The sequence below is a fragment of the Anastrepha obliqua genome, chromosome 3 (genome assembly GCF_027943255.1).
Source record: "Anastrepha obliqua isolate idAnaObli1 chromosome 3, idAnaObli1_1.0, whole genome shotgun sequence".
NCBI lineage: Eukaryota > Metazoa > Arthropoda > Insecta > Diptera > Tephritidae > Anastrepha > Anastrepha obliqua.
In genome coordinates this window covers 36593098-36608035 of record NC_072894.1, presented here as the reverse complement: position 1 = coordinate 36608035, position 14938 = coordinate 36593098, and the positions used below count along the sequence as shown (strand labels likewise).

General features: G+C 38.3%; 1 protein-coding gene across 5 annotated transcripts in view; it reads left to right on the top strand.

The window, feature by feature from the left end:
* LOC129242782 (ras-related and estrogen-regulated growth inhibitor) overlaps positions 1–14511 on the top strand; it is a 29301-nt gene extending 14790 nt beyond the window's left edge. For all 5 annotated transcript variants that reach the window (XM_054879628.1, XM_054879626.1, XM_054879625.1 and 2 more), the window contains exons 3-5: positions 518–574; positions 11209–11282; positions 13861–14511. In XM_054879628.1, the coding sequence (XP_054735603.1) occupies positions 518–574; positions 11209–11282; positions 13861–14265 (536 nt within the window). In that variant the 3' untranslated portion in view covers positions 14266–14511. The remainder of the gene's footprint in view (positions 1–517; positions 575–11208; positions 11283–13860) is intronic.
* The last annotated feature ends 427 nt before the right edge of the window (positions 14512–14938 follow it).

Below are 14938 nucleotides of genomic sequence, written 5' to 3'. Positions count from 1 at the left end.
CTTTCAGTGTTTATGTGGGTGGTTCATTTAATTTCTCCACCAGTAGTTTATTTATTTTATTTTTTTACTGTTTGTGTGTCCTTTTACAATTTATGTGTTTTATGTTTGTATGTATGTACAATATTTATAATAAAATCAAGCGCTACATTTCACATTTCGAAGGTGTTTTCTGGACTCCGTTTTTTCTTTTTTTTTTTTTTTGCTTCTACCTTTTTCCTGATTCCCCCTTGTTGACCTGAATTCACAGCTGGCGCATTCGGTACATTTAGCACCCTTAGCCAGGTGAGCTTTTAACTAACGCTGTTTCAAGCTGATACGTCTGTAGGCGTTTGCGAGTTTTATTGCTCATTTAATTTACATTAAACGAACATAACTTCCTTCTTGTGTCAAGCGAGCACATATATATATACACACATACATACATATATATTACGTCATTGTGTTAATTTAATATAGGATAATTAGCACTAATTAATTAAGCAAATAAAAAAATGCTGTTTTCCTTCCTCTATTTCAGCTTTGATTGTGCGTTTCCTCACCAAGCGTTATATTGGTGAATATGATCATCAAACAGGTAAGTGATAAGTCATAAATATATCATAAATTCCTATCTTTTGATTATCTCATATCTTAAGATTCATAATTTTTTTGAGCGAAGCACGTCACTGGATTTTAACTGGAATGGGAGATATTGCTCGAAATGTTGTAGGTAGGTAGGTTGGTGGAATGGCTAAAGTACCACACTGGCGAAAGTGTAGAACCTCCTCCCAACCGCTTGATGTTTCCGATGCTGGAAGTACAAACGTGGGGGTGTTGCCCTTGTTCTAAATAATGAGATTACGGCTAATAATAAAATCAAAAAGGTACTCACCCCGATCTTTTATTTCGCTGCTTCCCCAAATGGTGTGTCTCGCATTCGCGTTGCACCCGAAGAGGATGGCCCTTTTATGAAATAAGGGTGAGTCCAGCAATCATCTCACTTCCTCTGGAGATGCTGCATTTTCGTGAGCCATGTAAGCAGAAACCAAATATGTAGTAGTAACGGCCACTAGATGATTCCTCTCGGACTACTGTGACGTCTGGAGAGCTAAGATAAGAAATCAGAAAGGCATTTATAGTATCCTAACGAGAATACAAGCCCTAGGCTTACCTTTCGACTGCACAAAAATAAGATCGTGGTATCTACTTTGAAGGCCTATGATCTTAGACTGCCGAATCCAGGGTTCCTGAGCAAGCATATATCAATGTCTTCCTCCTTGAGGATGACACAGAGGTTATCGGTGCCTTAGCTAGCTTGGCGAACGTAAATCTGAGTTACCCTTAACATTGCTATGTAAAAGTATGCTCACCTAAGCATGCTCTATGGCCTCCCCAGGCTCCGAGGATTGCATGGAGCTCTTATCTTCGGGCACCGCGTCCATCGCTGATGGTCGTAGTTCCTCGGTCTAATTTGCTACTACTCCTCTTCCGTTTATGTCGTCATCCGGAGACCAGACGCAGGAAAGATCTTAAGTTTGGCCATCCTGAGGCCAAAACGGAGTTTGTACTTCTTTCTTCGCTCGAACTTGATCACAGACCAGTTATCCATAGGAATCTCAGAGTGTTGAATCTTGAGGCAATACATTTCTCCAGAAAAACCTTGGCGAACCCATCGACACACTTAATCACTCTACACCCGCGGTAGATATCTCCCGAGTCGAAAAGAAGTACCTGTCCTTGGTTTGTCATGAGGTATTCGACTATCTTTTCTGACTGCCACCCTTCAATGGCACCCCAATGGGCCTGCACCTCCATACCACTATGAGGTTTTGTGTCTACGAGGGCTACTTGGAGGTGATCCCTGGTGACTTCGCTATAAGCAACCCTCGCAGCCGCAACCACGGCACTTGTTGTTCAGCCCTCAAAGCGTTAAGTCGACATTTTTTTATTTTTCGCACTCCAGCCGAGGATTTTTGAGTGACTGTAGGTCGGAACTACGGCCTCGTATCTGGCATTGTCCCTTGCAATGCGTTCATCCGCTCTACCGGCAGACTCTTTCTTATCTATCTTAGCCAGAATGAATTTTGGTTCTCAGGTAGCGCGCTTTGAGCAACGACCCAGTGGTCGCCGAAGAAGAACGTACTAATGATTCCGAACGATGGCAAAACTACATGAATTAAACTTCGAATTACTCCCACATCCACTGTATTACCAGATTAACCTCTCAGTGACTACTAAAAAATGCTCGCCGGTAAGAAATTTTACTCAAATGAAGAGGTTATCCCTGAAACTGAGGAATATTTTGAGACAAAAGATAAATCATTCCACAAAAGTGGTGTTGAAATGTTAAAGCGCCGCAAGAATGATTACGTTGTTCTTGATAGAAGTTACGTTGATGAATAAAGATAGTTTTGCATTGTTAGACCGGGGACTTTTTGCCCATGTGTTATATCATAGAGGCTGAGTGGCAAGATTGAACAAGTTTTCGGTTTTTTTATGAAAACACACATCATTTTTCTACAAAAACCAAACCAAGTTTGAAAATTTGTGAAAGTAAAAAAAATATTAAACAAATCAAAACTTTTTCTGAAAAATTTCGAGCTTGCAGTTTTATAGCTTATTGAATTTCAGTAAAAAAATGTTGTAGTTAAACTTAACTAATTCACTTCGAATATACGAACATATTTACCAATTTTCCCCCCAGACAAAGAGTGGCCAAAAATTCAGATATATAAATATGAAGGATACGTAGATTCTTCTTCTTAATTGGCGCGATAACCGCTTACGCGATTTTGGCCGAGATTAACAAAGCGCGCCAGTCGTTTCTTTCTCGTGCTAACCGGCGCCAATTGGACACACCAAGTGAAGCCAAGTCCTTCTCCACCTGATCTTTCCAACGCAGAGGAGGCCTTCCTCTTCCTCTGCTACCACCAGCTGGTACCGCATCGAATACTTTCAAAGCCGGAGCGTTTGTATCCATTCGGACGACATGACCCAGCCAACGAAGCCGCTGGATCTTTATTCGCTGCGCTATGCCTATGTCGTCGTAAAGCTCATACAGCTCATCGTTCCATCGTCTGCGATATTCGCCGTTGCCAACGTGCAAAGGTCCAAAAATCTTACGCAGAATCTTTCTCTCGAACACTCCAAGCGTCGCTTCATCGGATGTTGTCATCGTCCAAGCTTCTGCGCCATACGTTAGGACGGGCATGATGAGAGTCTTGTAGAGTGTTAATTTTGTTCGTCGAGAGAGGACTTTACTGCTCAATTGCCTACTTAGTCCAAAGTAGCACTTGTTGGCAAGAGAGATTCTACGTTGGATTTCAAGGCTGACATTGTTATCGGTGTTAATGCTGGTTCCTAAATACACGAAGTCTTTTACAACCTCAAAATTATAACTGTCAACAGTGACGTGGGTGCCGATACGCGAGTGCGCCGACTGTTTGTTTGAAGACAGGAGGTACTTCGTTTTGTCCTCGTTCACCACCAAACCCATTCGCTTTGCCTCTTTATCTAGTTTGGAGAAGGCAGAACTAACAGCGCGGTTGTTAAGGCCAATGATGTCAATATCATCGGCATACGCCAGCAATTGTACGCTCTTATAAAAAATTGTGCCTGAGCGATTAAGTTCTGCGGCTCGTACGATGCTCTCCAACATCAGGTTAAAGAAGTCACACGACAGCGAGTCACCCTGTCTGAAACCTCGTTTGGTATCAAACGGCTCGGAGAGGTCCTTCCCAATTCTGACGGCGCTGCTGGTGTTGAGCAACGTCATCTTACATAGCCGTATTAGTTTTGCGGGGATACCAAATTCAGACATAGCGGCATACAGGTAACTCCTTTCCGTACTGTCGAATGCAGCTTTGAAGTCGACGAAAAGATGGTGTGTGTCGATTCTCCTTTCATGGAGATTGCCTTACATAAATAGGGAATTTTTTATTGAATATGTTCCTTTTACAATGTTTTTCATTAATAATTTTTTACCATGCAAGTGCTAGTCGAATCTGATTAAAACTATCTCTAGCAAATATCAACAGAGCAATTGAATTTAAATGCTGCAAAGTCCAGAGCAGTCATTAAAGCTCAAATGCTGTAAAAAATCAATTACTATAAAATTATTGAACCAATAAATGTATTCCAAAGAGACTTTTTTCTGTACATTCTGTCAAAAAAAAACAAAAAAACAAATGTAAATGTAAAATGTTATGGACCGCATCTGCATTTGTGTGCTTTACTACCCTGACCTCAATTCTAACAAAAAAGCGGTTATGTTTTCATATGCATATGTACCGCTATGTCATTCTGATGCATCCATAAAAATAAAATAAAAACAGTTTTCGTTAACAATGGAATTAACAAACTATATTACGCTGTACGTGCATTCCTAACTATAAAAGGCCAAAAATAATAATATTTCAATACATAAACAATATGATTGTATGTACTTAAAACTTCTACTACATACATATTCATGCATGCCATGTACAGATATACTTTCTGTCAAAAATGTAGCGGGAATCGTTCAATAAAACGCAAAATAACTGTTTAGTCAATTTTAAAATTTATTTCGTCGCATTCAAAATAGGCTCCAATCGAAGTGTGTGTATTACATGCCAAGGGTTAGTCCAGTCATCAAAGCACCGTTTAAATGCGTTTTGTTCTTAATGGCCTTAATTTTTAGGAAAAGGATAAAGTCACAGGAATCTAAATCCGTTGAATACGGTGGGTTCCGATGATATTTTTCGAGCTTTTGGTCAAAAAAGTGTTCACAACATGAGCCTTGTGACACAGTGCGTCATGATAGCGCAAGATCCATGAGTTTTCTTTCCACAAATTGGGCCGTTTCTTACACACATTCTCTCTCACACATCGCATAACTTCCAAATAATATTTGTTATTTACCGTAGAACCATTTGGAATGAATTCCGAATGCAAAACACCATGACAATCAAAGAAAACGGGTAGCATGACTTTCACTTTTGACCGACTTTGACGTGGTTTCGGCTTATGTGGATAGCGCCATTCAGCCGCCTGTTGACTTCTTTGGATGCCAAACTCATATACCCACGTCTCAACACCTGTTACGATGTGCTTGATAAACGTTTGGTCCGAATTCACTTGCTCAAGCATGGTTTGATTGAAAAGTAATGAGCCTTCCCGCGCGGAGCGTCTGCCAAGCGATCAACCGAATCGGCTCGTGGGGGAAAATGATCGTTAGACTTTCCCCTTCCACTAGAAACCGGTCCCAGTTCGCTGGCAACAGCGGTGCAGTCAACATCGCTCCGCGTGTGAAAGCTGTTTTAAAAGTGTGTTAGGATTTTGCAGTGGCGGAAATGCAGCGATCGCTGGAGCAACGTTACTCGATCAAATTTTGCGTAAAACTAAACAAAACGAGTACCAAAACCATTGGGCTACTCAAGGAGGCTTACGGGGATCAATCTCTGTCCAGTGCCAAGGTAAAACGGTGGCACAAGTCGTTCAAGGAAGCCCGGGAGGACGTCGAAGACGAACAGCGATCTGGAAGGCCTTCGACGACGCAAACAAACGAAGATGTGCACCGGGTTCGTGAATTTTTGAACATTGACCGTCGTGCTAGTCTACGTGAGATCAGTGAAGTGTTAAATTTATCCAAAGGTTTTGACTGATGAACAAAAGCAATTGCGTGTGGAAAAGAGTCGTGAAGTATTGGAAAGTGACAAACAGGATAATACTTTAGACAATTGTATCACAGGAGATGACACCTGGTGCTTTGAGTACGATCCTGAGGGCAAGAGAGAGAGTGCGGAGTGGCATTTTCGCCACTGCAAAATCCTAACACACTTTTAAAACAGCTTTCACGCGCGGAGCGGTGTTGGCTGCACCGCTGTTTCCAGCGAACTGGGACCGGTTTCCAGTGGAATGGGAAGGTCCAACGATAATTTTCCCCCACGAGCCGATTCGGTGGATCGCTTGGCAGACGCTCCGCGCGGGAAGGCTCATTACTTTTCAATTAAACCCTATACATATCTGCATATGGGCCACCCAGTTACCAACCGTACAGATTTGGACAAAAACTGCCCAGTGCATTTTTGGTTTGGCTGAAATCTTATTAGGGTTTATTCATACGAGTATATGGAAAATAAGGGAACCAACGAAACTTTTGTACATTTTGTGATATTTGGTTTCGAGACAAAAATTTATAACTCCACCTCTGCTAGAAACTAAATTTAAAAGAAAAAGTAATTTAAGTTTTTGTTGTTAATGCTGAACCCAAGATAGACCAAGTCCTTTACAACTTCGAATGGTTGCTTGTCAACACTGGCATATTGCCGGAGACGTGACAGCAGGTACTTTATTTTTCTCTCATTCACCACAAGACACACACTCTCTCTTTAAACTGGAGTATACTGAGCATACAGTGCGGTTGTTTTCGCTCACGATATTGAGAGTAATGGCGTAGACCTGTTACTTTGTTTTCAGTGAATTTGACAATTTGAGAGACGTCATGATTGTCCATCTCGTGCTAAAAATCAAGAGTGGTTTACACGTTTCAGAGATGGTTGTAAGGACATAAGTGACAATGAATATACGGGACGCCCAAAATCGTTAATCACTAAAAACTCCATCGAAATTGTTCGTAAATTTATCGAAAATTAACCGAAATCATCGTTGAAATTCATGGAATCGGAGTTGAATATCTCCGAAACATCGATTTATCGCCTTTTAACTGATCACTTGGGCTTACGAAAGGTCTGTGCACGTTTCATTCCGCACTAACTAACTGAGGACCAAAAATTCCTCAGAATTCAACATTCAAAAGACCTCAATAAAGGAGCGTGAAAAGACGAGTACTTCCTTTACAACATTGTAACTGGTGATGAAATGGGGTGTTTCCAGCATGATCCTGACTCTAAAGTCAAATTGCCGACCCCAGATGAGGCACCATTCAGAAAATCGCGTTTGGAGAAGTCGAAAATCAAGTCGATGCTCATTTGTTTTTACGATTCCAAGCGAATTGTCCACAAGGAGTTCGTGCCAATGGGCCAAACCGTCAATGCAATTTTCTATCTTGGCGTTTTGAAGTGTTTGTTGCATCGCATTCGTCGAATTCGCCCTGAATACCGCGAAGGAGGGGCGTTAATTGCATGATATTTCACCGTCTCATCGATCCACTCTTGTGACTGATTTTTTGACTAGAAGTCGCATTTTATGGCTGATATGGCTCCCTGTTACTTCAACCTATTCGGGAAATAGCTTTTGGCCATGAGAGGAAAACGTTTTGCGTCCGTAGAGGCCATCCAAAAGACTTGTCCCGACATCCTGAGAGACATTCCGGACTCCGCTCAATGACCTGAAACACTCTTTCAAAAAGCTCTTTCAATCGCGCAAAACAGTTTATCGAGGCAGATGAGACTATTTTGAATAAATAAACTCTAAGTTATCAGAACAAAGCTCCTGTCGTTTCTTATTTAGCTCAGTCTTGTTTATTTTGGACTTCACCTTGTATGTAGGTACTTAGAGTATAGAACATAAATAGTTCTCCCAATTGCTTAAGACTTGCAGGTGGGCATCAATTATGGGCAGGGAATTATTAATTAAATGTTATTAATTTTTTTTTTTTTGTTTTTTTTTTTAATTTATTTAAATTCCTTTTAACTTAATTTTAATTTGATTTACTTTAATTTTATTTTTTATATAATCCGTATGTCAATTGTGTTAATTAGAATACAAATTCAAATGTATTTAATTAAAAATAATGTTTCCCTTAAAATTTAGCGATAGTGAAAAGAATTAACTACACTGGATCACAAATTTCAACTTTTTTTCTGCACCAGAGACGCCGTTATGAAATTCCTATGTAAAATCACCGTTTGATTCCGAAAATCAAGGTTATTTTTTATTCTATGGTAACGTTTTTGAGATATTTACGAATTACCGTTATTTCAAAAAAAAAAAAAATTGGGCCCACTTAATCATATATATCTCGAAAACGAATTGAGCGATTCCAAAACCGTTTAAAGCTTTTAAAAGGTAATAAAATTTCCTATAAACTGTGTGTAAAACACTTTTTGCTAGGCCCTGCAGATTCAAAGATAACGAACTATCATAACGGATTTTTTAAATTTTTTTAGTAAAAATATAAAAAAATTTGTACTTTGAGAGAAAGGATCTCGAAAACTTTTTACTTTTTCGTGTATTTTTTGTTTTCACTCTAAGCTCTGTTTTATTACAAACAAAATAAACTTTGATTAAACAAATTCGATGAACTAATACAAAAGTTACAAGCATTCAAGTAAATATATCCATATAGTAAAACTTAAGTACCCTACAAATAGTAGCATATGTACATATGATTCTGTCATATGTACATATGATTCTTAAACTATCTATTTAGGCGACATATGAAATTTATTACACCAATGAAGAGGAGGGAACCAACTTGCCATTCAACGGACTGCTATATTTGTACTACAAAAGTATTTGGGGTTGGAAAGTCAAGAAAAGTAACCTATGCGAGCGTATCTACAGTGTCATTACCAGAACTAAATTCAACGGAAGCTACATTGCCAGAATCAAATTTAACTTTAGTTTCGGCTCCAGTTTCATTGTCAACAGCAGTATCTGATTACGCGGCATCATGTTGTACTGAATTGCAAACGGAAAACGAAAGAAACCCTTTGTCACAAGCACAACTCAATGATTGGATAAGGGATTTGGAATTGTCAAAAGAAAAGGCCAAACTACACGCCTCTCGTATGCAACAATTTAAATTTGTTTCATCCGGTGTTAAGGTAACATATTATATGACTCGTCACGAACAATTCTCCCAGTACTATACGAAGAAGGACAGTGTTTGTTATTGCAAAAACATTGCTGGTCTATTTAAACAGTTTGGTGAACCATATGATTCAAAAGAGTGGCGATTGTTCATAGACGGCAATTAATTAAGTTTAAAGGCCGTATTATTGCATATTGGCAATCAAAAGCCATCTATCCCGATCGCGCATGCAGTAAATGCGAAGGAAACATATGAGACAATGCAAAAATTGCTTGAATTAATTAAATACGAAGAACATGATTGGAAAATATGTACCGATCTAAAAGTCGTTGGAAAGCTATGTGGTCTACAACCTGGATACACAAAATACTGTTGCTTTCTATGCAAATGAGATAGCCGAGCACGTCAAGACCACTACATCATAAAGGATTGGCCAGAACGAATCGCGTTTCAAGTTGGGGTGCATAATATAAAATACTCATACTCCGCTCCACATCAAGCTCGGCCTTATCAAAAACTTTGTCAAGGCTTTGGACAAAGAAGGCGAAGCTTTTCATTATTTGAAAACAATCTTTCCACAGATTTCAGAAGCAAAAATAAAGGAAGGGATTTTTGTGGGGCCGCAAATAAGGAAAATAATGGTCAATACCCATTTCAAAGAACTATTGTCACCAGTGGAGGCAGCGGCGTGGGACTCTTTTGAAAAGGTCGTTACTTCTTTTTTAGGCAAACACAAAAGTCCTTCGAGCTGATAGAGAACGATTTAATCAAACACAATGCGGAAATGGGTAAATAAAAAACACATATAAGACCGTTATATATACAATATATATATATATGTATATAAGACCGTTTTCTCAGTTAACTTTAAAACTAAACAAAAAATTTTAAAGCAAATTTTTAAATTTACATGAGAATATATAGCTCTTAATCTAAATTTATTGCCCTGCTCCGAACAAACAAGAACGACCAAAATTTGTTCTGAATTGGAAGATTAACCCAGCCTAAGAAAATTATATGCTAATGTGTCACTTACGTATTTATCTAATTCCTTTTTTAATTTTCTTTCAGGAGTAAATATGTCTTTAAAAATTCATTTTATGCACTCCCATTTAAATTTTTTCCCGCAAAATCTTGGCGACGAAAGTGACGAGCATGGCGAAAGGTTTCACCAGCAAATGAAAATGATTGAAAGTCGGTATCAAGGATTCTGGGATGTCGCTATGATGGGTAACTACTGTTGGTTTCTCATAAGAGAAACCGATCCTTATATAAATAAGCGTCAAAACAAGACACATAACTTTTTCAATTATAAAATAAGATCATAGAGTTAAGACAGAATACATACAGTACATATGCTATTATTTGTAGGATACTTAAGTTTTACTATATGGATATATTTACTTGAATGCTTGTAACTTTTGTATTAGTTCATCGATTTTGTTTAATCAAAGTTTATTTTTTTTTGTAATAAAACAGAGCTTAGAGTGAAAACAAAAAATACACGAAAAAGTAAAAAGTTTTCGAGATCCTTTCTCTCAAAGTACAATTTTTTTTATATTTTTACTAAAAAAATTTAAAAAATCCGTTATGATAGTTCGTTATCTTTGAATCTGCAGGGCCTAGCAAAAAGTGTTTTACACATAGTTTATAGGAAATTTTATTACCTTTTAAAAGCTTTAAACGGTTTTGGAATCGCTCAATTCGTTTTCGAGATATATATGATTAAGTGGGCCCAATTTTTTGTTTTTTTGAAATAACGGTAATTCGTAAATATCTCAAAAACGTTACCATAGAATAAAAAATAACCTTGATTTTCGGAATCAGACGGTGATTTTACATAGGAATTTCATAACGGCGTCTCTGGTGCATTTTGGCTGTAAACCAGTGCTATCACTAATGGTTTGACTTAACTTGGCTGCCGAACTTTGTTGAGCTCGGTCAAAATCGGTTAGGCAATTACTGCGCTAATAAAGAAGAGGGAGAAAAAGTGGGATTCGAGCTGTCAGCAGTTTGGATACAAAACACTCACAGACGCCGGCCGCAGAGCTTTCCAAATTGTTCATGTAAAAGTTTTCCCAAGACTCTTCGGGACTGGTTTGAAATAACGTCGATATTGTATTATTATTATAAGTCTAGTCGGGGGCTTATTATTAATCAGATAAACGTATAGTGCATAGAAATCAATGGGAAAAAGTCCACAATTTCCTTGCCTTATGCAACCAACCTACGATTCTCGTATTTTATATTAATCCGATCATGCTCGGCAAAGCTTTTCGTAGTTTGCGTGTTTTCATTCCCTTTTGTGCTCCAATTTAAAGTGGAGAAAATTTAATATAAATTCACATTGGAATTGACACACTCATGTATTTATCTACCTACATAAATCCATACATGCATATAAATAAATCTTCATTCTTGCAGCCACGTATAAATTTGTAAAAACATTTGTGTGTTTGTTTGTATTGCAGAAAATCGATATAAACACGAAGCGATGGTGGAGGGAGAGCCGGTGCTGTTCGAATTACTAGACACATGCCCCAAGGTAAGTGAATTATCCTAATAGTGCGTACACTCACACGCTGGCTGACTGTCGCCGGAGCAAGGACGAAAAGGATGGCAAGGACATTGTGTGCATATGTATATATGCACGCATGATTGCATGTAAAAGCCATAGGTACCCTGCAGAAACATTTTATACGAAATCAGATAATGGTAATTAATAGAAGAAATCGTTATTGACTAGAAAAATACGAGTGGTAAAATTATCAAATTAGTTAATTTTTCTTTTAGATAAGAAAGTTTAGGTTTTGATAGAGAAGTGGTTGAAATTGAAATTTTGAAAAGGTCGAACCAAGGAGTACCAAGAGATTTGGTGGCTCCTTAAACACTCAGGCTAAAAGGCCCATTGTATTTAGAGCTCTGTAGAGAGGGTAGATAGTCAAGGAGAAAAGGAGAAAAGTATCAGAGAAAGAGCTAAAAAATCATAGAGGAAGTGACACAGGTAGTTAGTCCCCTGAGAACTTTCCAGATTCTTTGGCAAATATCTGCCAGTTTTAGAGAACGAATATTAATCATTCTCACGACATCAGAACCCAAAATGCGTAGCCTTACTCTAGCAAGGTCAGGGCACTCACAGAGAGAAGTGCTCAGCGCTATCCGCCTCCTCCAAGCAAGACAAGCACATCGGGTCCTCAATGATTCCAACGGTGTTCATATGCTGACTTCATGGGTTGTGTCCTGTAATAATACCAACCATTAACCGAACGTCTTTCCGTCCAAGTTTTAGTAGAAAGTTTCACAGTTTTCTGTACGGACTTGTCACAAAACACATTGCAGTTCTCCAGCGTTCGTAATCACTGATCCAATTCATGGATTACTGACGAATACAAGTATATTTATTTGAATACCATACGTCCAGGATGCTTTCCATTTCAATTCAACCGGGCTATTCGGGACATATTCTTCGATCTCGATCTAACTCAAATATGTTGCTCTCTGGTCAAAGTAATGAGACACGTATTTTTTTGTTCTCCCGAAAATTTTTTTTTTCAAGATTTATCGGCAATTTTGTTTTTTCGGCTCAAAATCGATTTTTTTAATTATATAAGAAACGGTTTTAATGATTCTGGGTTCAAAATGATCGTCTTGCACAAGCGACTTCATGTACAAACAATAGCAAAAACGTAGTTGAAAATTTTTTATTTTGCAAAAAACAAAAAATCCGAAACAAGTTTTTCACTCAAAAATTCATTACTCAAAAACAACTGATTTTAGCAACTGGGCATTCAGCTCAATTGAAGTTTAAGGTGTTAAAAAAGTTAAAAAAATACGCTTTTTTAAATATAGAATTTCGAAAAAACTTCGCATAATATGTAAAAATTTCGGGTAATATGTAAGTCCCAAGAGTCTAGGTTAGGTTAGGTTGGGTTGTAGTCGGTCTGTGATACCTGTGCGATGCGGAAAGCTCATTTTTTTCCTTCGTAAAACCATTTTGGGGCTCTTACGAAGTTCAAGATTGGTTCAATTACCACGCCAGATAGTTTCGTAAGAGAATTCAAAAAATATTTACCTAGGCAAGCCGCTCTGACTTTAGCTAAGGCTAGACAACTGCAAAGGCAGTCCTCAACTGTTTCTTCCTCATCCCTACAACTTCTACAATATTCGTGGTAGGAATACCTAATCTTAAGGAATACCTGCCAAATAGCCAATGACCACGGCCTTTTTCTTATTTATTTGCGGCCAGAGGAGCCTATCTATTACGCACGTGCGTTCAGCTCTCCGTTACCTACTGGACTCTTGAATAATGTTCTTTTTAATTATTAGTTTGTTGTTTCGGCTTTACCATTTTCCTCAATATCTCTGTACCCGGAACCTAAATAAGGCTGACCCTGAAGACCACAATAATATCATTTAGAGCTGTCTGGCATTACTGTGCAACCTTTGATTTTAGTATAGCCGCATTCATTGATTTAATGGTTGCCTGCCTATCTGAGTATATATTTATTGTAGTTTTTGTTTCAGTAAGCGTATTTAGATACGTAGCCACTTCGATTATAGCTAGAATTTCTGCCTGATAGGCACTGCATTAGTCTGGTAGTCGAACGGATAGTTCAAGTCCTAATTCCCACACAATAATGTGATAAATGAAATCACTCCTGTTGCATGTTAATTCAACTGTAAAGCATTCATATAATTTGTATGTAAGTACACGCAAATACATACCTTTTTATATAATAAAAGTTTTTTTGTGTATAATGCGAATTGCTGCCACGAGTATGGACGAGTATGTCAGTAGTTCGCTGGGGATATAATAACTCAATTTTCCACTTGCTGGCAAGAAAGAGGAGCGCCAATCAGTCAGTTTAGCTGTGTTAATGCGACTATCTCCATATCCATCCTTTCCGTATCTTACTTGCATGAGTATATAATACCGTTTTCTGTTTTATTTTATTCTATTTTCATATGCGCATTCGCTGATGTCACCTTTCGCTGCTACACTAACGATAATGATGGCAAAACCAAAAATAAAAACTACGCTGATGTAATGTGTCATTGGCGGTGCGTTAATGCGTTTCTCATCTGCAACATTACAATTTACGCCACCAACGCCATCACCACAGGCCGATGACGAACTTCCCAATGCCGCCGAATTATTGCAATGGGCTGATGGCCTTCTACTAGTCTACTCCATAACCGATCGTAGCTCATTTAATTACATTCGACGCGCAAAATCAGACCTGCAATCAGATACACCCGTTCAGTTGGTGGCTAACAAAGTGGATATGGTGCATTTGCGTCAGGTTAGCCGTGACGAAGGTGAAATACTAGCCAAAGACTTTGAATGTAAGTTCAGTGAAGTGTCGGCGGCGGATCATGTCGATCAGGTGGCGGAAGTTTTCCACGACCTGTGCAAGGAAGTGTTGGCGTCGAAGCGAAAATCGAAACAGAGCCTCTTGGAACGTATGCTAGGCGGTGCACGACCCTACAGTCGAGGGAAAAGTGATAGCAATTTGCCGAAGGACTGATACTTGTTGCTAACACTATTTAGTGGAAACTAGAAAGTAGGCAGAAAGCTGTTCGTATATATAAAACTGTTGTAGCAATGAATTTATAATGTCGCGGTTTTGAGTAAAGTGACACAATTATTTAGTTGATACTTATAATTTTAGGAAAATTGATAAATATTCTACGAAGGGTTTTCTCAAATGTACTATTTATAGTTTGGCATATTTTTATTTTTTTGTATTTTCTACTGTATGAATTTCCGATTTGAAAAGCTAAGCTAATGTAATAAAAAGCAAATGTATTATTTGAATTCAAGTATTATTGGTTATTTTGGCTAACCAGAGAACGTAAGTGGGACTATTACCTTAATGATAAGTTGATGTTGCCTTTGACCAGTGGTAACTTACCCTAACAATAAATATTACTATCATACTAAATACTACTACAGGGAGACTTTGACTACTTCAGCTTTGCGAATTCTCTTTTGCTGTTGACCGTCGTGTTCACTAGTTTTTTGGTCTGGTGTCAATAACACCATTGAGAAGAACGAGAACACGAAGGGCAATGAGCATCACAACTAACGAGTTGAAGCAATAAATGTTTACCTGTATGAACGAGGCCTTATAAATTCTCTTTGAGTGCTTCCAGACAAATGTAATCTTAGCAGTTCTTTTCCAGTGCTACCAACATATG